The sequence below is a fragment of the Ylistrum balloti genome, unplaced genomic scaffold (assembly GCF_031769215.1).
Source record: "Ylistrum balloti isolate Yb309-2 unplaced genomic scaffold, AGI_CSIRO_Ybal_v1 Utg371540, whole genome shotgun sequence".
Taxonomy (NCBI): Eukaryota; Metazoa; Mollusca; class Bivalvia; order Pectinida; family Pectinidae; genus Ylistrum; species Ylistrum balloti.
The window spans coordinates 85,294-111,438 of record NW_026782794.1 but is presented as its reverse complement, the minus strand read 5'-3'; the positions used below and the strand labels follow the sequence as shown (position 1 = coordinate 111,438).

The following is a 26,145-nucleotide window of genomic DNA, read 5'->3' as shown; positions in this document are numbered from 1 at the left end:
CTAAAAACCATCCCAATGTACTAAAACACTAAAAACCATCCCAATGTACTAAAACACTAAAAACCATCCCAATGTACTAAAACACTAAAAACCATCCGAATGTAATAAAACACTAAAAACCATCCCAATGTACTAAAACACTCCGAAAAAAACCATCCCAATGTACTAAAACACTAAAAACCATCCTATTGTACTAAAACACTAAAAACCATCCGAATGTACTAAAACACTAAAAACCATCCGAATGTACTAAAACACGAGAAACCATCCGAATGTACTAAAACACTAAAAACCATCCGAATGTACTAAAACACGAGAAACCATCCCAATGTACTAAAACACTAAAAACCATCCCAATGTACTAAAACACTAAAAACCATCCGAATGTACTAAAACACTAAAAACCATCCCAATGTACTAAAAACCATCCCAATGTACTAAAACACTAAAAACCATCCCAATGTACTAAAACACTAAAAACCATCCGAATGTACTAAAACACGAGAAACCATCCAAATGTACTAAAACACTAAAAACCATCCGAATGTACTAAAACACGAGAAACCATCCGAATGTACTAAAACACTAAAAACCATCCTATTGTACTAAAACACTAAAAACCATCCGAATGTACTAAAACACTAAAAACCATTCGAATGTACTAAAACACGAGAAACCATCCCAATGTACTAAAACACTAAAAACCATCCCAATGTACTAAAACACTAAAAACCATCCCATTGTACTAAAACACTAAAAACCATCCGAATGTACTAAAACACGAGAAACCATCCCAATGTACTAAAACACTAAAAACCATCCCAATGTACTAAAACACTAAAAACCATCCGAATGTACTAAAACACTAAAAACCATCCGAATGTACTAAAACACTAAAAACCATCCGAATGTACTAAAACACTAAAAACCATCCCAATGTACTAAAACACTAAAAACCATCCGAATGTACTAAAACACTAAAAACCATCCCAATGTACTAAAACACGAGAAACCATCCGAATGTACTAAAACACGAGAAACCATCCGAATGTACTAAAACACTAAAAACCATCCTATTGTACTAAAACACTAAAAACCATCCGAATGTACTAAAACACTAAAAACCATTCGAATGTACTAAAACACTAAACCCATCCGAATGTACTAAAACACTAAAAACCATCCCAATGTACTAAAACACGAGAAACCATCCGAATGTACTAAAACACTAAAAACCATCCCAATGTACTAAAACACTAAAAACCATCCCAATGTACTAAAACACTAAAAACCATCCGAATGTACTAAAACACTAAAAACCATCCCAATGTACTAAAACACGAGAAACCATTCCAATGTACTAAAACACGAGAAACCATCCAAATGTACTAAAACACTAAAAACCATTCGAATGTACTAAAACACTAAAAACCATCCCAATGTAAGAAAACACGAGAAACCATCCGAATGTACTAAAACACTAAAAACCATCCCAATGTACTAAAACACGAGAAACCATCCCAATGTACTAAAACACTAAAAACCATCCCAATGACTATGTACTAAAACACTAAAAACCATCCTAATGTACTAAAACACGAGAAACCATCCCAATGTACTAAAACACTAAAAACCATCCCAATGTACTAAAACACTAAACCCATCCGAATGTACTAAAACACTAAAAACCATCCCAATGTACTAAAACACTAGAAACCATCCCAATGTACTAAAACACTAAAAACCATCCCAATGTACTAAAACACTAAAAACCATCCGAATGTACTAAAACACTAAAAACCATCCCAATGTACTAAAACACTAAAAACCATCCCAATGTACTAAAACACTAAAAACCATCCCAATGTACTAAAACACGATAAACCATCCCAATGTACTAAAACACGAGAAACCATCCAAATGTACTAAAACACTAAAAACCATTCGAATGTACTAAAACACTAAAAACCATCCGAATGTACTAAAACACTAAAAACCATCCCAATGTACTAAAACACTAAAAACCATCCCAATGTACTAAAACACTAAAAACCATCCCAATGTACTAAAACACGAGAAACCATCCCAATGTACTAAAACACGAGAAACCATCCCAATGTACTAAAACACGAGAAACCATCCCAATGTACTAAAACACGAGAAACCATCCGAATGTACTAAAACACTAAAAACCATCCAAATGTACTAAAACACTAAAAACCATCCAAATGTACTAAAACACGAGAAACCATCCGAATGTACTAAAACACTAAAAACCATCCGAATGTACTAAAACACGAGAAACCATCCCAATGTACTAAAACACTAAAAACCATCCCAATGTACTAAAACACTAAAAATCATCCCAATGTACTAAAACACTAAAAACCATCCCAATGTACTAAAACACTAAAAACCATCCCAATGTACTAAAACACTAAAAACCATCCGAATGTACTAAAACACTAAAAACCATCCCAATGTACTAAAACACTAAAAACCAAAACCATCCCAATGTACTAAAACACTAAAAACCATCCCAATGTACTAAAACACTAAAAACCATCCGAATGTACTAAAACACTAAAAACCATCCCAATGTACTAAAACACTAAAAACCATCCCAATGTACTAAAACACGAGAAACCATCCCAATGTACTAAAACACTAAAAACCATCCCAATGTACTAAAACACTAAAAACCATCCCAATGTACTAAAACACTAAAAACCATCCCAATGTAAAACATACCATCCCAATGTACTAAAACACTAAAAACCATCCGAATGTACTAAAACACGAGAAACCATCCCAATGTACTAAAACACTAAAAACCATCCCAATGTACTAAAACACGAGAAACCATCCCAATGTACTAAAACACTAAAAACCATCCGAATGTACTAAAACACTAAAAACCATCCCAATGTACTAAAACACGAGAAAACGATCCCAATGTACTAAAACACGAGAAACCATCCGAATGTACTAAAACACTAAAAACCATCCCAATGTACTAAAACACGAGAAACCATCCCAATGTACTAAAACACGAGAAACCATCCCAATGTACTAAAACACTAAAAACCATCCGAATGTACTAAAACACTAAAAACCATCCGAATGTACTAAAACACTAAAAACCATCCAAATGTACTAAAACACTAAAAACCATCCCAATGTACCAAAACACTAAAAACCATCCGAATGTACTAAAACACGAGAAACCATCCAAATGTACTAAAACACGAGAAACCATCCGAATGTACTAAAACACGAGAAACCATCCGAATGTACTAAAACACTAAAAACCATCCCAATGTACTAAAACACTAAAAACCATCCGAATGTACTAAAACACTAAAAACCATCCCAATGTACTAAAACACTAAAAACCATCCCAATGTACTAAAACACTAAAAACCATCCGAATGTACTAAAACACTAAAAACCATCCCAATGTACTAAAAAACACTAAAAACCATCCGAATGTACTAAAACACTAAAAACCATCCCAATGTACTAAAACACTTAAAACCAGCACAGACAATTTCTTTATAACCTGTGAGAAACTATCGTACGATGTCAGATCAGTTGCCTCCTATCTTCACACGAAACGTGATGAAAGGAAAACAGTGGGAAAATATAGGAGCAATATCAAAGAACAACACAGTTGTGTAGAGAGACTGAGGTCGAAGGTTATTTAGGTCAAAATAATTGTGTAATTATGAATTATTTAAGACACGTGATAACCCGGGACGATACTCCAGGTACAGATAAATATATGAAGAAAAATGTCGGTGACCAAAATGTGACCAGAGTGAAACTATAAGGGTCAAATTTGAGAAAATACATAAGACGATTTCATTGTTTTTGTTTTGTGAACTTTATATTACAAGTTAAAACCATAAGGCTTTCCATCACACGCAATCGGAATACTTCGCCTATCCTACCATGTGTAGGTTTCACAGAAAATGACCGCAAGGGTAATCCTAATGCATTACACATTCATTCGTGTGTGTGTATGGGGAGGGGAGGGGGCGGGCGAGCGCGGGTCCAAGGGATATAACCCACGTTATTTATGACTTATGATAAATTGTTCAGAAAGAAAATATCAAGATTCCTATCCCTAATTTACTCGTCCTTTACCATCATGCCCTACCTGCAGGGCTACTTGAATTATACAGTTATATAGAGTGCCTATCACTCACGTGACACAAAACGCTTTATCTATAAAAACTTAGAAAGAAGACAAATATATAAGATGTATACGTCCATTATTTGAGTTCCAGTCCCAGTGAATCCGGCGCTGTATATATGACCTGTAAATTCCCGTGACATATACAAATCCCTTGTCATACATTACAGGGGTTTTATATAAATGTTCATGCTTATCAACATACGGTTCCTCTTAGCTCCTGTGTATTTCCATTGAATTCGGTTAACAACGTACAAGGTTTGAAATAGCAGTTTGGAAAAAAAAACTGTCCAACTATAGGTCTTCGTTTGGTTACCATGACAAACAAAGGAGAACTAAGGTTTCGGGAAAAAGTACCAGTGTATTTTCCAATGTACTAATTTTAACATTAATCGGACATCACTTCAGTTTTGACCAATCAGGAGCCTCCGTTATTTTTTCCATAATAATGAATAATGGAAACATCTGATGTGTCGAATGATAGGCTTTAATAGCTTTCATAATTCAATCTGCATACACATCTCTATATGGCCGGTAATATTTCTGTATTTTCGTTGAAATTCGTTCCCAAGTTTCAAATCGGATCATGAGTTTAGAAGGTGTTGTTCGGACAAGTTCCTCACACAGACAGATTGGCGAACGGACAGCGTGATTCCTGCATACCCCCCCCCCCCCCTCCCCCCCCGCCCCCCCCCAAAAAAAAAAATGTACACATATGTCAGACTTTAGTTGTTTACAGACGCTAGTTTAGCTGTGCCGGCAGCAGTTCAAGGCTAAACCGTTAAACTCTAGTAAAAGATAGTAATACGATTTATTAGGCAAAATCCATATTCTGTTTTGTAAGCAAAATGTTTACAAACCGAAATATAACACCCATAAGCTGATTTAAAGGCCTTTGTATTTCATTTTATTGCTGAGTCTGATCTAGACAATAGAGAGGGTGGTGTGGGAGTTGGTTTGTCCAGACATAACACCATCTTACCCGGGGCAGGGAGGTATAGATTATCCCATCAGACTTGATTCCCTACCAGAAACGTCCTTGAATCCGATAAGACATGGATAGGATTTCCGGAGTACGCTGTAATTTATTGCTTTTATCCTATTTTTCAGATATCATCAAATTCAATGTGTCCATTTACTGTGTAACGGGGTTTCGTTTTAATGTAAACTATGAGATGTGAAATGGAATGGAAAACGATATCTCGGCTGTAGAAACAACACGACTCCAGCACGCCAGTGTGATGTATAGAAGCTGATACGGCCTCCTTGACAAGTTAGCAAGCAACCTGTAGTAACGCCTCTCTTCTGGAAATGTTGTTAATATATGTTATATTCTAAACCCACCAACTAAACGGTAAAATGTCCCAGTAATGAGCTATTTTGAGAAAGTATTAACTTTCAATCTATTGTGATGTTAGGTGTTATTATTGTAAATAAATTAAAGCTTGTAGTGTATGTTTAAAACGGATGGATTGAAAAATTCAGAATTCTTTTTGAATGCTAGGCCTTACAGGACAGAATGCATTGTTTATGAAATAGGAGTTATCAGCACCCGATAAAGTTTCAATGTAAAACAGTAAATAAGCATGAGAGTCTAAGTATGTCAGTCTATAGCAATAAGCCATCAGTCAGTTACATGTCCTATATATCAGTCACCGTTACTATATTACGACAATAAGCACTAGCTTTACATTCCTAGGATATGAACGTCAATAAGTACTAGGTTTACAGACTTAGTGTATGAACATCAATAAGCATTAGCTTTACAGTCCTAGTGTATGAACGTCAATAAGTACTAGGTTTACAGGCCTACTGTATGACGTCAATAAGCACGAGCTTTACATGCATACTGTATGAACATCAATAAGCATTAACTTTACAATCCAGGTGTATTACGTCAATAAGCATGAGCTTTACAGGCATACTGTATTACGTCAATAAGTACCAGCTTTACAATCCATGTGTATGAACATCAATGAGCACGAGCTTTACAGTCCTACTGTATGAACATCAATAAGCATTAACTTTACAATCCAGGTGTATTACGTCAATAAGCATGAGCTTTACAGGCATACTGTATTACGTCAATAAGTACCAGCTTTACAATCCATGTGTATGAACATCAATGAGCACGAGCTTTACAGTCCTACTGTATGAACATCAATAAGCATTAACTTTACAATCCAGGTGTATTACGTCAATAAGCATGAGCTTTACAGGCATACTGTATTACGTCAATAAGTACCAGCTTTACAGTCCTACTCTATGAGCGTCAATAAGTACCAGCTTTACAGTCCTTTTGTAGGTTAATAAGCATTCGTTACTGGTCTTGAGAATAAAGATGAGACAAATATCAACAGACATCGTCTATGTATTGAGGTGAATAAGTACCGTCTACATTTGCTTTACCTTATTTTGACCGCCAAGATAATTTATCTTTTGAAGTATTCTATGGTGCATGTATATATGAAGCTGAAATACATCGTAGCACTGTAATCCCGAGGACGTAATTCTAGTGTCACAACATATAGTAATAAACATTAGAAGTCGGTCATGAGGGTACTGATCACTCTGACTATTCGTTATCCTTTCTAGTTAAGGCATGTTTACCTACCGATACACAAGGGTCCAGTTCACTTGACAAATAAACACGTTATTTAAAGTAACAAAAAGTTAAAACTGTAATATTTGAGTAAACATAGTCTAGTATTGATATAATAGAATGAGTATTTACATACTGTACGGTAGGTTAGGGTGCTAACTACTTCTACCCGTCAAAACTAACAACTTGACCCACGGCCAGTTTCCTAGTACATATTGACACAATCGCCTCGTCAGATCTAGTGACGTACACCTGAAATCATCAGCTAGTACACCTGGACAGGTGTGACCCCCACTATGTACAGTTCCTGCTGGGACCGTATGTACTTGTCTTTATTTACTTGTTTAATTAATTTTATCAAATATTTGTATGCGTGTGTTCGTCACTTCTCTACACTATTTACTGTCAATACTTGATTTTGCTCTGCATACATCTGTTTGATAAAGCTGGAGTTCCGGAGATGTGTTTACAATCTCTTATACCTCATCTAACGTGTGAATTCTTACACATACACATTAGTGGACTCTTTAGCACGTTTTTGAATTTCACGTGCTGAAATTTATGGTATATATTCAAATGTATCAAGTCTCTCGTGAACCGAAGTAAAATTCAATTAAGATATTAAGGTGATCCTCCCGATGGCTTCCGAGCGCGGTTTTTCTGACAGAGTTGAGTAGGTAATTTGATGGAGGGTGTATCGATTTACAGGTAGCATAAAAGACAGGTACCCCCTGTCGCGCACGATAACGGAAAAGTGACTACGAGGCTGTCATTTACCAGAGATCTGCAGTGATAACCGTTACAAATATACGTTACCTGTAAACCTGGGTAGATAGTTAAGGTGTAACTTAGGAAGTTGTGAAGGGTTTCCTTTGGTATTAATGGACAATAACTCTACTTTTGACGAAATGATATGTCGGATCCCATCGGTTGTGTTTGATATATAATTCTTTAAATAACAACTAAACATACAAGTCATTACATATATGTATACACTTTGTACTTAGTCAACTAACAAATAATTGAAATCAGCCCGAAACTTTAAACAAGTCACCACCGGTAAAAGTGTACAGGGTTGAAACTGAGATAATACGTAGCTCATGATCAGTGGCGGAGCTAGGAGTGCTGGCGGGGGAAGGGGGCTGTCCCCTTTCGTTTTTTTCAATACAAGTTCCAAAACATTCCCCTAAATTCTAAATCTTGGGATCACTACTTTTCACTCCGTAAGTGGTATCCGCAGTGGTCGATTTCATTTCCCCGGACACCGTAGGTGTTTAATTTTAGGGACTCCAGAAGTACCAATGCTGCTTTGATTTTCATTGGCTATCTCATGAAGACGTAAAGAAAACTATGGCCGTTGTCATGATAGTTCACAAGAAGAAGGGAATTTCATTGAACTGTCCCTCTATTGTGTGTCATGGTTGTCTATATTACGGTCTTGTGTCTACAATACATTCGAACGTACGTTTTAAATTTCTTCAAATGGAAAATGTGTTTATATTTTCCCTACATATTACAATATTTTTGATGTGTTTTTTTTAACTCTGCACAGTTCCTATAGGGGAAAATAGTCTATTGGAAAAAAGGAAAGAAGTAAAGGCGCTGTCTTTTGAATCCATCACATGAAAATACGCCTTGTGTTATATGATTACAGATTGACAGGAGCGACAAATCTTTTTTGTATGAGACGAATCGCCCAAATCCAGTGGAAAACAGCCTTTCAACAGTCTCTACCAGTTACAAAGTGTTACTTAAAGTGGGATTTATCTCAAATGAGAAAATGTGAAAGTAATATGGACATAATTCCTAAAAAAAAAAACATGGATAATATCATGATTTATGTGTAGTACGCGTCCCTGATAAAGCTATTGAATTGGGACCCTTTTTAAAAGGTTGGTTTACTGATTTAAGTAAAAAATATGGACAAGTTGATTGTTTTAAAAGACATATTTATTGAAATAGTAGCCTGATATACCTCGTAAATGTAAAACATGAATTTATTGATGTGGCGCAAGGCCATGAGATAGTCTAACCTATACAAAGTCCATTCGCTGTAATAGACCCATTCCCCCGTGAAATGCCGTGATGTTTGGATTTTTTTTACATTCTCTACACATTTATTTGAAAATTTAATTGGAGTGTTATCTACAAACTCAGCTATAAATAGGACATTCACTCTAAAACGTTGAGGTGGTGTAGTTTTTAAGTAAACAAACCGAAGCAGACATGTCTTATCTAGATTAATTTGTCTGATAAACCTGCTCAGTAAATGTGTTTTACAGAAAAGATATAAGTTCAATTTTAAGCAGTTTGTTTATTTAAATCCTAACGAAATAATAAACAGCATTATAAAACTAGGGATTTCACCGATCATGGCGAAGAGGAATAATGATCGTGTGTGTACCGATATATATTAATATATAATCCTTCATTGTTAGGTTACTTATATCACAGGGACTTGTCACAATTTATTTTACTGTAGATCACTTTATATACAAATGACACTGTACAAAATCCTATTAGCAAACTATAGTAAAAGTATGACAGGTCTATCGTTAAAAGCTTGATACATGAGGTGATCTCAGTACTTACCTAAAACTTAAGTCAAGTTTTAGAGTTCACAAAGATTTCCTTGATCAACGTGAAATTCACTTTAAAACATAAAGAGTTTTTGTTTCTTGTTGTTTTTTGTTGTTTTTTTTTTAATTTTTATCATTTTTATTTTTTTAATAAGAGAGACAAAACTTTACTATTTCAATCTTTTTATAAAGGGAGACAACTATGAGTCAGTCGAAGGGGCGGATATCATCACCGACGGAAACAACCCCGCTGAAAGGCGGAAGTGCGCCGGACGGGGGTGCCAATCAAATTCTTAAGGACGAGTTGTCCTATCTGTTCCACCATTCTACTACATCTAAAATGTCACCTGCTGTTGTCAGTAAACTTTTTCAGGTTTGGTTGTCTGATAAGAAGGCTTTTTCGCTCAGCAAGGATAGTAATAATGATATAGAACTATATCTAAAAGTCCCTTCTGTTAATTCTGTGAATGGCTGTGGAGTGAAACATTTCTGTCACCGTGAGGGTGACACCACTTACACTAGCTGTCCGTCCAGTTACACTTGATAATTAAGGTTCATTTCTGGATATATAACAAAAGAATCTTTAAGGTAAATTTGCTTTATTCATATTTTCCAAAGGTTGTTTAACATCGAAACATAAATTTAAATATTGATATATCGGTAGTAAATAGGCACATCAATTATAGTTTAGATATGATTGATACAGGTTATATATAGATTTAGCACTTTCTCACATCATCTGACCAGACCACTAAATACTATCCCTGTCTCCATCAGGTCATTCCCTTTGTCCCCATTCCCTCCATTCTCACTCTATATACGTTTCTATCAACTTCACTTCCCCTCCCCTCAACCTCCACTTCCCTTTCCCTCAACCCCCACTTCCCTTCCCCTCAACCTCTACTTCATTTCCTCATCCTTTATGCAAACTCTTTCGTCTCCAGGTCTTCCGTTTTGTCCCTCCTTCCTTCCCTCCCAAGACATCCCCATCCTTTATTATCCCTTCCTCTTTCCCACTACTTTATCCCTACCTCCACAAAAAAATAAAATGAAAAATTACACATGAAAAATTACACATCTACATCTCTTTTCACTAAAAACAGTGTGAAATAAAAACAAAACAGATAAAAGAAATCATCGTTATCCAAAACATCATGCAATAAAACTTAAAATCTAAACATCATTGAAATTGTTTGTTTGAATTTGAAATAAGTTCCCCTATATTACATATAGCGGAACTGAGGAGATTGGGGGGATGGGGGAGGGGGTGGGGGTTTACCGTTATCTTTAGTATTATGATCAATGGTATTTTTTTACGCTTAATTAAAAATTGCTTAAATAACCAAAGAATTTTAAGTGATTTGCTTTTTCTTATTCGAATTAATGTGAACATACGATTTTGTTTTTTTACGTTCAACTTGATCACATCATGTTATACGTGTATCTGAGAGCGGGAGAGACTCTGATGTTGTTGTCTCGTTACCACAGATAACCTAGGATGGAACACGTCACGGAATCAATCACGTTTGTCAGGCATATAGCTTCTGATTTTTAAAAATCTTGTTTACTTTGAACAAAAACAAATATCTAATACAGCTCGAATTACAGCTAGTCACTTTATATCAAACGTGAAAATCCATCCTAAGTCTCTCTGATCCGAAATCGTTCGAAATTCTGTTTCCGGGTATTCGAAGGAGCTTCAGAACCCGGATGTGCCCAGCACACACCCGGACTTTCAAAATAACATTGATATATTTACGAGGCCGTCGTTCTCAGCGCCATCACGTGTTGATTCAAGCTTTGCCACGATAAATTGCTATAAGAATTACACTCCTGTGGTTTAAATTGTTGTCAGAAACTTTTTTGAAGGTGTGTGCTGGGCTTACCAGTTTAATACTCAAATGATACATGTGATTTTCCACAGTTACTCAGTGGCGAGTGTCTGAGTTTTCAGTTACTCACGTGTTTCCAACTCGTATGTCAGATGAGAGAGTTGCTCATTTGCGCCACATACAATTGTATCATCTGAGTTTCTGTACGCTACTCATGAGTTACTGACTCGTACGCTTCTCACGCGCTACTGATTTATCTGCTGCTCAGATGCGTGTTTGACTTTGCGCGAATTTCTGAGCAATCTGCCACTCGCATGAGTTCCAGACTCACGTGAAAATCTTGAGAGTGACTTTTTTTTACCCAATGAGTAACACTGGCTCGCGTGTATTTTGTATAAGTTTCTGACTCATCTGTTACTCGATCTAGTTTTTGTGAGTTATTTTTTGCTCGTCTCTATATTATTGTTGTACAATTTTATTCAACGAAACATATTTGTTTTGTATGATCTCCGTATGAGTATCTACACGTCGTTTACGGCTCGTTTGGTACTCATACGGGTTCATGACCACACCCCGGGGCCGTGGCTTCATTTTCCCCAGGGTCATGGTTCCCTGCCCCAGCAGGGTGTGTTACACCTTTTTAGTCTATCCACTCTGTGGATACCGTCGGGTTTGGAGTTAACCAAAGTTTGAAGGCAAAACCTCTACTATCGCGGGTAAGACACCACAGCACTACTTAATGTACAATGATAGGTAGCCGACATGGTCAGCCGGTCGGAATGTATAATGGATGTCCGTACCGCATCTGAAGCTGCTCGTCCGTCAGTCCTAGCGTACCAAAGTTTATCACGGTATACGAATTTAATTCATAGTTGTTTTACATGGTTCTTAAATTATAATAGGATATTTTATTCTGCATTTTTCAGTCTTATTTTCCATAGAATTCCAATTATCGTATAAGTTATCAAAGCCAATTAAGTCCGAATGAGTTAATTCTCTCATGTTATTTTTGTGTACTCTATATTCCAGTCCAGTGGTTTCAGACAAGCAGCTCTATTGCGGTACGGTGACGAAGGATGTGATACATTGTAAACATCTGTCGTCTGGCGATCACCATCGTTGTATAAAATCGGAAACTGTAAAGGGTATTCCAGGCCGTGCACGCACGTGTTTGTAAAAAATGTATAGCACCAATGCGTCTTTAGTTCGAAAAGTGTCACGTGATGTAGTTTCATGACGACACATAGCTAGACTCGAACCCTGAATCATATGAAACGTTTTGCTCGTCGTGAGTCGTGTTGTCCAGGAATACGTCACTGTGAATGACGTTGCTCTGTTTTGTTGATACTCGGTTGATATTGTCACATGATGATGCAGATACAGAGTTTGTCAGAACGTTACCAAGATGACAGTTGTTGCACATTTTGACTAAGTCTTCTTCTGACACAAACATGTCTGTCTCGGACACTGATCCGTCGTCCGAGTCACTGACAATGTCACCTGAGCTATCAGGGAGGGAACTGTTGCTATAGCGACGATTGAATTTCAACTCCTCGATAGCCTCGTTCAGCATCAGGAGCTGCTTCATCAGGGACATGTCCTGGTCCATTAGGGAGGTCTGTAAAACGAAGGTTTATTTCAGTCAGAATATATATATCATAACAGTACTGTACTATAGGTATATTTACTCTAGTCAGACAGTATATACTACAACAATACTGTACTATAGCAGAATATAACACGTGACTATCCAATACTAGTATGCATCAACAGAATTCATGACGGAACCTCTATACTAGGACGGTTAGAGACAATAAATACTCCATGTGTGGAACATGAACCCGAAGATATGTGTTTTAAAGATACAATTTGGTATTAAAAATAAGCACGTGACCTTTAAAAATGACATCTGTAGAATCATGTGACCTATGTATATCACATTATATCGTTTCTACAACAAGCCACATAGGCGAATGTATTATTTATGATATATGTGGAATGATTTACCCAACTTCTGTTACTTCAAAACTGCTTTGATAAGAATTACACAAGAGAATCAAGTGGATTACACCAGACAATCCCAAAACAACAAAGAAGGCAACACCCCCTGTTTATCTATAAAGGAGGCAGTTAGGCTGATCCCGACGGTAACCTCATGTGTACCTGAATGGTTTATTACGATTGTGTTTGAGTTTACATTTTAGGATTTCATCAGCACACAGCGACACCTTTAACTTATTATCAAATTTATTTTATTTTGCTATAATTGGTACTTTTACATTATTTGACTGTAAGAAACACTCCCCCAGGTCACATGATCAGATGTTTGACACCGATAGCACGTGTCAGCTGTTGCACCTACTTCCTCTTGTCACAACTATTGAATGCACGTGTGCAACCGCAGACACCATGAGCGTGTAACACCGCCAAGTGATAGTCTGATTAGAGACAGAACACCATACATATCAGCTCGGCTTTCTTATAGCATTTGATACTGTCAGTGTTATTCTATCACGAATAAAAAAGCGTTTTTTCGTACATATATCCGAGCGATATTGTACACTACTAGTTTATTAAAGTACTTTGAGCTGTGAGACTGGATTACAGTACTTGTGACGGAGATCGTTAGCTGTCCTTGTAACATATAACATAACAAGGGAGTGTTTATCACATCCGTTTTATCGCCCCACGACAAAACCTCGTAAACCGCAACACCGGCAGAGGTCGTACTTTGATGTGCTCGTGCGTTACCGGCGCAACCAAGAGTGCATGTTTCATATAAGAGTGCAGTTTCATTACATGTTCATTATAAACAGCCCGTAATGTTCTGTACATTAATGTCTGTTAAGACCGTTTAAGAAAATACGCAGGTCCCGTTTTTGTCTTCGTTATTAATTCATTTTCGCTCTGTCTCCGTATTTCAGCATCACGATCTGTTAGGAAGTCTCCCACTATCGTTCTAGCGCATGAAATGTCAGTGTACCCATCAGTCGTTGTGTTTGTGGCATGGCGCTGATCCTGTGCTGATTGTTACCACAGTAGATAGTATTCTTCTATACAGTTTTAGAAATATAACAGAGTATCTGGTCTGTGAAAAATACCTATATTCTATATACAATTTACGTATTCTATTCAACTCCAAACCAGTGTTACGTCTTTAGGGTCTTACATTTAGATGAACCATGTACGATTTGAAATGGCATCTTGACATAAATATCATATATCACAGAATTAGCAATATCAAAAGCTTTTAAAAACATGTCATGTCGTAAAAAGAAATATATTCAGACGATTTAAACCCTTACAAAACTGTCAAATCATTTAACAGTGTACATTTGAGAGATATATGTCTAATATATCGTTGGTATGGCACGTTTCCTTATCTCTGTGACCAGCTTGTCATCGCGGGATTTAGACGCTGACATTCTTTAAACATTTAATTCCTCTGTGTAGAGTATTTTGTATGGACGTGAAGAATACATGTTTTACCAGCTTAAATACGTTCCCGTACTTGGCCTTGCACGAGACCTCGAGCTGGTTCGTCTCACCTGTGTACATGGACCTACAGTAAGCAGCGTTCATGGCGCCATACACAGAGAACACTTAAGGTAGTGAACGTTTGTTACTGTTGGAATCAATAAAGTTGATACACATCAATAAGGACTGTGACACTACAATATCATTGATTTATACAAAGATGCTTTGTATGAAATAATTGCGTCACAAAAATTTAAACGGATACATTACCTTGAGTTTCGTTTTTGAATAATATTTATTTCCGCCATTTTGGGTCAGATAGTACGGAATTATATCATTTTTCACAAACTTTTTGAGTTCATCTGAGAACCCTTTCAAATTTCTTAATTTATATCGATTTTTATTAACATCAGTCATATTTCGAAATAAATCACCTGCCAGTCACATACATCGGGGAATAACCGGAAGCTGAAATATCAAACTCATGGAGTACATTTTGCTGTTTAACAGTATTCGTTTACGGGAGGATGAATTACCACATCATCGCGATGATATCGTTAGAGATGAATCACAATAATCTCCTTAATATAATAACTGTTTAATTTTGGAAATATTTACTAAAACATGCCATATGAGAAACTGCAATTTGATGTCTTGAAAAGGCATTGCGTCGAAACTGTTATAGACACAGAACACAATTGACAGAGTGTTGTCTAGATGATATCAGAATATTTGACGCCTCATAATAATCATCATTAATTATATAGAAACCGTGACTCATTCACGTTTCATATGAAATCCGAAGAAACACTAGGAAAAAAATTGAAAAGTTTTCGATGCATTGAAAAGATTTGATATTACACTAACTTAAATGAAATGTGAGAAACTGTCAGTGTTGTTAGCATTGACATCGGTAGTAAAATGTTGGTATTAATGGGGATATTCAATGTGAATTGTCATTGATGGTGGGAGAGGATTGTATGACAGAGGGAGTTCCCAGTCGCTCTGACAACCAAGACAACATGGCCACATAAATATCTACGTTCTGTATAGTTGCAGGGCGCCGGGTGCCTGTCGCAGGCACGTAACATGTTCGGCCATGAGATAATACGACAACTGATCGTAAACTCTCGTATTTCACCAGTAGTTCACCGAGAAGTTATGTACTTAATGAGGTGGGCGGACAATTATTTAAGAAACTGGAATTATTTCAATTAAAAAGATTGGCATTTTCTGCACAATGCCGAATTAAGGTACCATTGAACCTGTTGACAGCACTACAGGATCGGCTTTCACAACTCAAACTACGCGAACGTATATATCACATACATATCGTGTTTCCTTTGTTAGCCATTACGGAATTAATATAAATAGAACAAACACACAAAACAATTTCTCCAAAAATATAACTGTCACGAAAATGGGCACAAACCTTACCACAAAAGCGACATCGAAGCATCTTTTGTACACGTATGTGCTCGAAAATGTTAACTATTCTCGTCTTTTCAAATTTGAGACAGACCTCAAACGAAACCCACGATATGTATTCTGTATAGGATCAAAGTAAAATAACTTGGCTTACTCTTAATGTTTGAATGTTTAGTCATAACTTGTTTATCTGAATTCACTTTTGAACAAGTTACGGTTAGGTTTATTTAATCTCATGTCTGAGCCACCGTGTGACATTATGGAGTGGAAGTTTGTAAACCCACAGAAGGACTCCGAGTCCTTAAGACTGTCTTTGCCTTCACAAACAGACGTCTCCACTCGACATTCGACAGATCTATACATTTTACACGGGTTACTGTGTAAAGAATACTTTTATTTTACAACCGATACCGCCATATCTCGGTTCGTTTTTGGTCAAGTCATGGTGACTGACGTCATCACAATATGACACCTGAGCCAATCAGAGGGCGTGTCTGTATGTTATTCCGTAGCCGTGTAAATGAAAGGCAAACAATAGAAGAATATAAAAGTAAATGTCTGTTTGTTTGTCCATTACCTTGGATTAACCGCTTTTGTCACCTATCTAAATTTAAACATCATATCACCCTTTCATCGTCGTTTGTTTGATGCTGGTAACTGGGAGAACAGTACAACGTTACAGTATCTCCCCGACACTTCGGCATCTAACGATAATCCATACAACACTTGATATAGCCCTTGTGGGTGCGAGTCCCTATTGTCAGGAGACGTGACTCTCGGCACTCAACTCCTGTCACTTACAAACACATACAAATACAATAACGGAAAAATTGAAAAAAACACACCGCTTCTTAATTTAAATTAGTTCTGAATTATAACGACTTTTATTTTTTCGATAACGAAGTCAAATTATTTTTGAGTCAAAATACTTAACACATTTGTTTCAGTTTTGTTACTTTCTTTGTATTGGTTTAACTTATCCCAATGTCGTCAATAATTGTGAATTATTCTTCACACGAGATGCCTTCAGGATTGTTCAATTTCGGGGGTGGGGGTTATTGATATTTTGGAAATACAAGATTGTGGGTTTTGCCAAAACCATTTTATAAATGAAAATTCCCATTTTGAACCAGAATTATCAGAACTTATTTCACCTGTTTGTAGATATCACCACTCAAATATCTACCTGATTTTCCTAGACACAATAATTATTTTTGAAAGAAAATGAAATTATTTAACGAGTCCTGTCTACATCGAGCTATCTTGCCGAAAAATTGTCAACTAAGGGTTAAAGAGTAAAATTGATTTCGGTGAACATATTTCACGTTTATTTTGGTGTAATTAAAAAATTAAAAAAAATCACGGTATATCTTCATTAAAATTGTGGTTTGAGTGTAAATATGTCATGTTGAGAGAACAAATACGTACATAAATTATCTGTAAACTGAGAGTGGTATTTACCGAATCCAGACTCCATACTGGAATTAAAATAACTCCAAGGTTTTTTCAGTACAAACATGTTTTAATGATAACAGAAAGGAATTAAGAAGGTTTTGTCGGTTAGAGAATAGGATTCCTTGAGACGGCTAATTACTCTCAATTAAACGCCTGTATATATAATGGACTTGGTTGTAGTGTTTTATACTGGTGTTCGTGGTCTCAGTAAAAAACCTGCTACCACTGACACCAACAGAGCGCCGTCTGGTGGCAGGGTCGACAAACAACAAGTTTGATTGGGTGGCACGGTCGTAACAGTGATATAATTGATCCCCCCTCTCCCGTTCTCTCTTATCCTCATCTGTTTTCTCTCCTCCTGTAGATAACTGAGGTCGTTACGGGGGCACGTCTGAGAATAGAATGGTGTTGTTGCAGTATTCTTATGGGTACACCATCGCTCAGACATTTCATCATATTACATAGTTAAAGCCTTGTTTTTTTATTTTGTAACTTAAGCCACGTGGTTCAGTATAATTTCTGATAAGACTGATATATGTATAGACTGCTGAAAGCAATAAATTACGCACCGTCGTCCATTACAAATTAACAACACTATCGTACATTAAAAAATAACAACACAACGTCTATTACAAATTAACAACACTATCGCTCATTAAAAAATAACAACACAACGTCTATTACAAATTAACAACACTATCGCTCATTAAAAAATAACAACACAACGTCTATTACAAATTAACAACACTATCGCCCATTAAAAAATAACAACACAACGTCTATTACAAAGTAACAACACTATTGTATATTAAAAAATAACAACAAACTCACCCATTAAAAAACAACAAACTCACCCATCAAAATATAACAACACAACCGTCTATTCAAAAATAACAACACCATCGCCCATTAAAAATAACAATTCTACCTTCCACTACAAACTAACAACACTATCTCCCATTAAAAACAACACTTTCGCCCATTAAAAAATAACAACAAACTCGCCCATTAAAAAATAACAGCACCATCGCCCATTAAAAAATAACAATTCTACATTCCACTACAAACTAACAACACCATCACCCATTAAAAACAACAACACTTTCGCCCATTAAGAAATAACAAACTCGCCCATTAAAAAATAACAACACTACCGTCCATCAAAAAATAATAACACTACCGCCCATTAAAAATAGCAACACTAGTGTCCACACTATAAAAATTACAATTCTACCGTCCACGACAATATAAAAACACTACCTTACTTTCACTGCTATTTATCAATATCAATAACAAAGTAATTTTCGAAGTTAAAAACAAGAAAATATTACAAAGTAACATTTAAAATGAAGCAACGTCTGTTTTCACAGTTAGATATCGCCAGTAAAACACCAACAACTATTATGAAGTAACTTTCACCACGAAACACCACCGTTCCTTACCATGTAAAATTCACCACTTAAACGTACGTGACGATTTTACAAAGACGATATTGTAGGGACACTTAAACACTGAAATTCCTTCTGTATGTAACTCAAAAACCACGGAGTCGTGAAAGAACGTTGATGAAAATAGCAGTGATGATAGCAAAGGTCACAATGAACTTGAAATAACGGAAAGGGAAGTTGTAGGAAATGAGGTAGGGTTGGAAATAGAACACCAGTTTGATAGGTTTACCGTGGCCTGTACAGTATATAGTAATTTATGAACTAATTTTGTAAGGGCCCTACTCTTAAATCTCCCTCATGCTAACTCGGTGATACTGTGTTACATAAATTATGGTTAAGTCCTCCTGGTTACATATGCACGTACACTGTTGTCGCACTCCTTATGAAACTAGTATTGCAAGCTGTAACATATATTTGCCAGGTTCATGAGTTTAATGACAGGATTTCGGTATATATGTACCAGATACAAGTATCATTGTTTTTTCACCTTTTCTTTCACTTTTTCACAAATGCATTTCTCTATATTTTTTTTTTCACTTCTACAAACCGAACCATCCTTAAACCGACCAAATATTCATGTCCAATGCATGGTCGGTTTGGAGAAGTTCCACTCTATTTGGAAAACGTTTTTATTGTAAAAATAGAAGTAAAAATTCTAATATTCTCTTGATTAATATGAACACCACACAGTAATGCCAAACATTTTATTAGCATTATTTCAGAGAGAACGGAAACATGTTTTCCCTCATTTATAGTCTTAATATCCATCAACTGGTAACTGTTTCGTTGGATGAAAAAAAAATTAAAAAAAAAAAAAAACACAAACAAAACGAAAACAAATACAAATTCTATCCATAATTGGAAATAATTTACAACCTTTTCCGCGAATATCGATCCTCCGTGTTGTTTGGTTTTTATTTGTATTTTATCGTTCTAAAAGACTGGTGTTTGATATATAGACTGACGATATGAAGAGCTAGTCACTTATTGTTAAGGAATTCCCTAAACAAACAACACGCAACATGCTTTGCCATAATTTAACGAATGTTGGTGGGCAACCAGTCATTTATCCCTAGTAGTGTTATAACTGGAGTTATTCTTTACTCTCCTTGTCATTGTACTCCATTAATTGTCAGAAATTTAAATTTATGGTTGTTAAATAACCATTGCTACAACTACAATTATTGTATTCGTGGAGTTTTAACATATTTACAGGGACCAGAATACCACCGTTTCAATGTATCACCAATAGTGCGGAGTATTTCCATGTACTGGGTTAACAACACAAGGAATCTTACTTACCATTTCTGTACCCAACTTTTCCATAGCAACGTCAATTGATGATTTCTTGGTCTTATTTCCGGATCGGAGAGTCGGGGATAGTCGCTGTTTAGACATTTCCATGCTCTCCATTCTACGTCTGTAAAACTCTCGACATTTGTTGGACAGTTCTATTGATTCTGTGTATTTATCACGATTGTCCATTGCAGGGTTAAATTCTCCACAAGTGCTATCCATTTTCCTTAAACGAAATTGTTTCCTTCCTCGGCGAAGATCGTTAAAGTTCGGTAATGTTCGGTTCATGTATGAGAACCGTCGTCGACAGAGGCTATGTACTATCTGGGAAGGCCGCGCCGATGGTGTGTTGTATATATGTACCACGTTTTTTCCTACCTTAGGGGGACCTGACAACCAACGAACACTGGGGAATGTACACAGTGAGTCAGCTCCTAAACACACAAAACTCTCACACAGACTTGAGAGATTTAGCATAAAAGCTAATAATATAAAAAAAGCACACAGGTTAATATACAGAGCTTTAGTCGGAATGAAAAAGAGCTATTGATATTTACACATTTTCAACTGAGTAATGATAGAGGGCGAATTCAACGGAGTTATTAAAAAGTCAACACAAATTTCATGTAATTATCGGTTGGGGATATTTTCCGAAATTAATATGAAAAACAGTCTATATATTTGATAATCACTTTATATCAGGTCAGTGTCACATATTTTGACATGAGAACACGTGATCTTGATGATAGCACAATAAATGTACTATTTGTTGGTAGCTAAGGAAACACACACAAGTCAGATTGTCCACCTGTTTCTGTTTAGACACACATGTGAAAAAAAAACTCGCACGAACACTATGTCTGTCACAGTACAAACTGTTGGTAATATGTCTCACTGTTTTAAGTGATTGGTTGTTGGTGAGCACACACGTACAAACTGTTGAAATATTTCTCACTGTTTTAAGTGATTGGTTGTTGGTGAGCAGTGAGAGAACACTATGTCTGTCACAGTACAAACTGTTGGTAATATGTCTCACTGTTTTAAGTGATTGGTTGTTGGTGAGCAGTGAGAGAACACTATGTCTGACCAAGTACAAACTGTTGGTAATATTTCTCACTGTTTTAAGTGATTGGTTGTTGGTGAGCAGTGAGAGAACACTATGTCTGTCACAGTACAAACTGTTGGTAATATTTCTCACTGTTTTAAGTGATTGGTTGTTGGTGAGCAGTGAGAGAACACTATGTCTGACCAAGTACAAACTGTTGATAATATTTCTCACTGTTTTAAGTGATTGGTTGTTGGTGAGCAGTGAGAGAACACTATGTCTGTCACAGTACAAACTGTTGGTAATATTTCTCACTGTTTTAAGTGATTGGTTGTTGGTGAGCAGTGAGAGAACACTATGTCTGTCACAGTACAAACTGTTGGTAATATTTCTCACTGTTTTAAGTGATTGGTTGTTGGTGAGCAGTGAGAGAACACTATGTCTGTCACAGTACAAACTGTTGGTAATATTTCTCACTGTTTTAAGTGATTGGTTGTTGACGAGGAGTGAGAGAACACTATGTCTGTCACAGTACAAACTGTTGGTAATATTTCTCACTGTTTTAAGTGATTGGTTGTTGGTGAGCAGTGAGAGAACACTATGTCTGACCAAGTACTAACTGTTGATAATATTTCTCACTGTTTTAAGTGATTGGTTGTTGGTGAGCAGTGAGAGAACACTATGTCTGTCACAGTACAAACTGTTGGTAATATGTCTCACTGTTTTAAGTGATTGGTTGTTGGTGAGCAGTGAGAGAACACTATGTCTGTCACAGTACAAACTGTTGGTAATATTTTTCACTGTTTTGAGTGATTGATTGTTGGTGAGCAGTGAGAGAACACTATGTCTGTTTGTTGGTAATATTTCTCACTGTTTTAAGTGATTGGTTGTTGGTGAGCAGTGAGAGAACACTATGTCTGTCACAGTACAAACTGTTGGTAATATTTCTCACTGTTTTGAGTGATTGATTGTTGGTGAGCAGTGAGAGAACACTATGTCTGTCACAGTACAAACTGTTGGTAATATTTCTCACTGTTTTGAGTGATTGATTGTTGGTGAGCAGTGAGAGAACACATTCAATGGTTAATATAGTAGACATACTATCGGCAGAGACGTATATATCACATGTGATATATACGTCTCTGCTATCGGTAAATCAATATTTCGATAATATATTATGATTTGTAATGAACATCAATGTGACAATTTTCAAAAAAAAAAAAAAATAGTTTGCAGTCAGTTAATAACGGTAAACAATTCGTATTTTAATAACACATTATTTTGATAACTGATAATAATTTCCTCGTTTTGGTTTGATTTTTGTTGTTTTTCCAAACTTCACAAACAGATTTAGTTTAGTCGTTATGTGTTTCGTTGACATTTTGATAATTGCCGAGCAGATCTGTTTAAATATCATCCAGAAGGTCTCAGTCAGTTAAACCCCTGACTTCTATAAGAATGGGTATACTATTTCAAATGTAATGTTAATGAAGAGACCCCACCGTTTTTTTTTAACACGTGCCTTGCTTATGTTAATTAACTAATTATATAATACAATGATCCAACAACTTACACAGATAATATAAACACACACTACCGTGCAAATGTTAAAATAGGCCCCCAAAATGCGCGAGAGATATTTTCTAGAAAATACAATACGTTCATAGAAATTTTCTATATAACTATGTTTCATCCATACTCTTTCCTCTCTAAATAAAACACACCCCTTTCCGTGAAACCGATCATATATCATTATTGATTATTTTACAATCAGTTCCGTAATTGACGTGGTAAGAATCAGGCGACCAATCAAAACATAATTCACGAATGTTCGCAATGAGAATCACCACTAGATATATTTATACTTAGCCGGGAAGACATTTCTTTTCACCACAAACAGCAACTGCATATTTTTCGAGCTTTTGAAAACATCTGTAACCCAGCTGTCAAATTATCAGGACGCATTTTCGTCCCAAATAGCACTCTCTATTACAGAATCCAGTCTGAGGGACCGTGGATGTTTCAGCCATTTCGCTCCTTACTTGACGTTTGTATTTAAAATAACTGTCTACAAGTTGGTAAAAGCGATGATCAGAAATGTTACATAAGGAAACCAACCCAAAAAGTCTTCAATATACCGAAAACACATTAACGTTAATACGTTCACCAGGCATTATGGGATATGTAGCAGGGCTTGGCTAGTTTTAACATCGTCGTCGACCATAATAACCGCCGTGTTTGGTTATCATCATAACATTTTGTATAAAAAAATCAACAGTTATATCAAAACGTTATCAAAATAAATTGAAATACTATTAATAGATCAAAGATTGGGAAATGGAAGTGGAATTCATGATTAGATTTTGACATCACATCCCCGTATTTTCCAAGAGTCAGATTATCCCAAACCAACAAGGGAAATTTAAGAGACAATAAAACAGCGCCCCGCAATGTTGTGATAAATTGACACGTGACGTGTAAGTTATAGATATCGGTGGAATTTCCGAACATGCCTCGAATTCTTTTAACCTGTTCATGAGTTTTTGTATTAGCATGAACTATGCCGGACAGGTCTTCTACAGGTGGCGTGGTGATATAAGATAGGGCCTTCCCGTTTTTCCTTATCAGTGCTGAGTCCCTGACACGGACTGCCAAAACCACAGCCAACGTCACAAGAGGAGTCATATCGACAGGTATCCGACAGGTATCCGCTTATCACCAAGTCTGACAATGGTTGTAAATACCAAACACTTACAACACCTCGTGTTGGTGCAGGTAGACAAATGTCTGCGGGGTTTGCGCTGTATGTTTAGATTAGAGACGGACCTATCAACAATTAATAGCGATATTATAGGAATGAATGGTACACTTCCGTACATCGAACACGGGTCTAGTTTTGACAATGATTGACCGTTAGAAACCGTGTTTGGAGATTTACACATCGGTTACTCATACAAATATTCTTAAGAGAATATTTTCAACGGAATCAGAAACTAGGAGTCCGAGAAAGGAAGGGGGCTTATGATTAATGTTACAGGGGCCATTTATAAAGAGAAAACCATTTACTAATGGCTTCTTGTCCTAATATAATATGAATTCATTTAGTTGTGTGTTAAGCAAACGTGTTCACACATATTACAGCGTACTTTGTAATAATTTCACAGCTAGACTTTCCCCATCTTCACTGTTAAAACTTTGCTGCTGTCCGAAACACTGAGAAGAAGCACCCCGACCAACCAGCCAAACAACCAACTAATCAATCAATCAATCAATCAATCAATACGTTCGATAGATAGGTAGATAAACAAGTTCATCACATTCTGGTAAATTCATGAAAACTAGACCTACCACCATGTGTCAATTGTAACATAGTCTTTCTGGGACAAAACTTATATCGAAAACCTCAGTCACGACCAAGCATTGCGAACATTGTGGTGAACAAGACTCCGGGAAAAAGTGATTGACTAGGTGTCGCCAATAAGTCTTTGTCCAGGCATCGGACCAAATCGTTGTCCATGCATCGGACCTAATCGTTGTCCATGCATCGGACCTAATCGTTGTCCATGCGTCTGGAACAAGTCAACGGCCAGTCGTCGAGATTAAGTCCAACGCTAGGCGATCAAGCAATTGGCCAAGCAACGGGAACAAGTCACTGACCAGGCATCAGGAATTCGCCATTGGCCTGGCATAATGAACAAGTCATTGACAAGGTGTCATGCACGTATCACTTGCCACGAGCCGGGAACAAGTCATTTGCGAGTCGCGAAGATACTATTGGCCAGGCGTCTTGAACACGTCATTATTCTAAGTCAGTGATCAGGCGTCGTGAACAAGTCTTGGGATAGGCCAGACGTGAAGAACCACCGAATGGCACGTGGTACTTTGATGTCGATATACCGTCGTGATGTACCAGAGTGTCACGTGGTACGTTGGTGTCGATATACCGACATAATGTAACAGAGAGTACCACGTGGTACTTTGGTGTCGGTATACCGATGTGATGTAACAGAGTGTCACGTGGTACTTCGGTGTCGGTATACCGATGTGATGTACCAGAGCGTCACGTGGTACTTTGGTGTCGGTATACCGACGTGATGTACTAGAGTGCCACGTGATACTTTGGTGTCATTACACCGACGTGATGTACCACCGAGCGTCACGGGGTACTTTGGTTTCGTATACCGACGTGATGTACCACCGAGCGTCACGTGGTACTTTGGTGTCATTATACCGACGTGATGTAACAGAGCGTCACGTGGTACTCTGGTGAAGGTATACCGACGTGATGTACCAGAGCGTCACGTGGTACTCTGGTGAAGGTATACCGACGTGATGTACCACCGAGCGTCACGTAGTACTTTGGTGTCGTTATACCGACGTGATGTACCACCAAGCGTCACGTGGTACTTTGGTGTCATTATACAGACGTGATGTACCGGAGTGCCACGTGATACTTTGGTGTCGGTATACCTACGTGATGTACCACCAAGCGTCACGTGGTACTTTGGTGTCATTATACAGACATGATGTACCAGAGCGTCACGTGGTACATTGGTGTCGGTATACCGACGTGATGTACCACAGAGTGCCATGTGGTGTGTTGGTATCGATATACTGGCGTACATTGGTGTCGGTATACTGGCGTGATGTAACAGAAAGTACCACGTGGTATGTTGGTGTATATATACCGGCGTAATGTACCACCGAGTGCCAGGTGGTATGTTGGTGTCGATATACTGGCGTAAGTTGGTGTCGGTATACCGACGTGATGTAACAGAAAGTACC

General features: G+C 37.0%; 1 protein-coding gene across 1 annotated transcript; it reads right to left on the bottom strand.

Annotated features, from left to right (window-relative positions):
* Window positions 1-10,436: 10,436 nt before the first annotated feature.
* LOC132562881 (uncharacterized) lies at window positions 10,437-20,639 on the bottom strand. Its single transcript, XM_060227655.1, has 2 exons — window positions 20,322-20,639; window positions 10,437-12,829 (listed from the first exon to the last, which is right to left on the bottom strand). The coding sequence occupies exons 1-2, from the start codon at window positions 20,601-20,603 to the stop codon at window positions 12,443-12,445; spliced, it is 669 nt and encodes a 222-aa protein (XP_060083638.1). The 5' UTR covers window positions 20,604-20,639; the 3' UTR covers window positions 10,437-12,442.
* Between the last annotated feature and the right edge of the window lie 5,506 nt (window positions 20,640-26,145).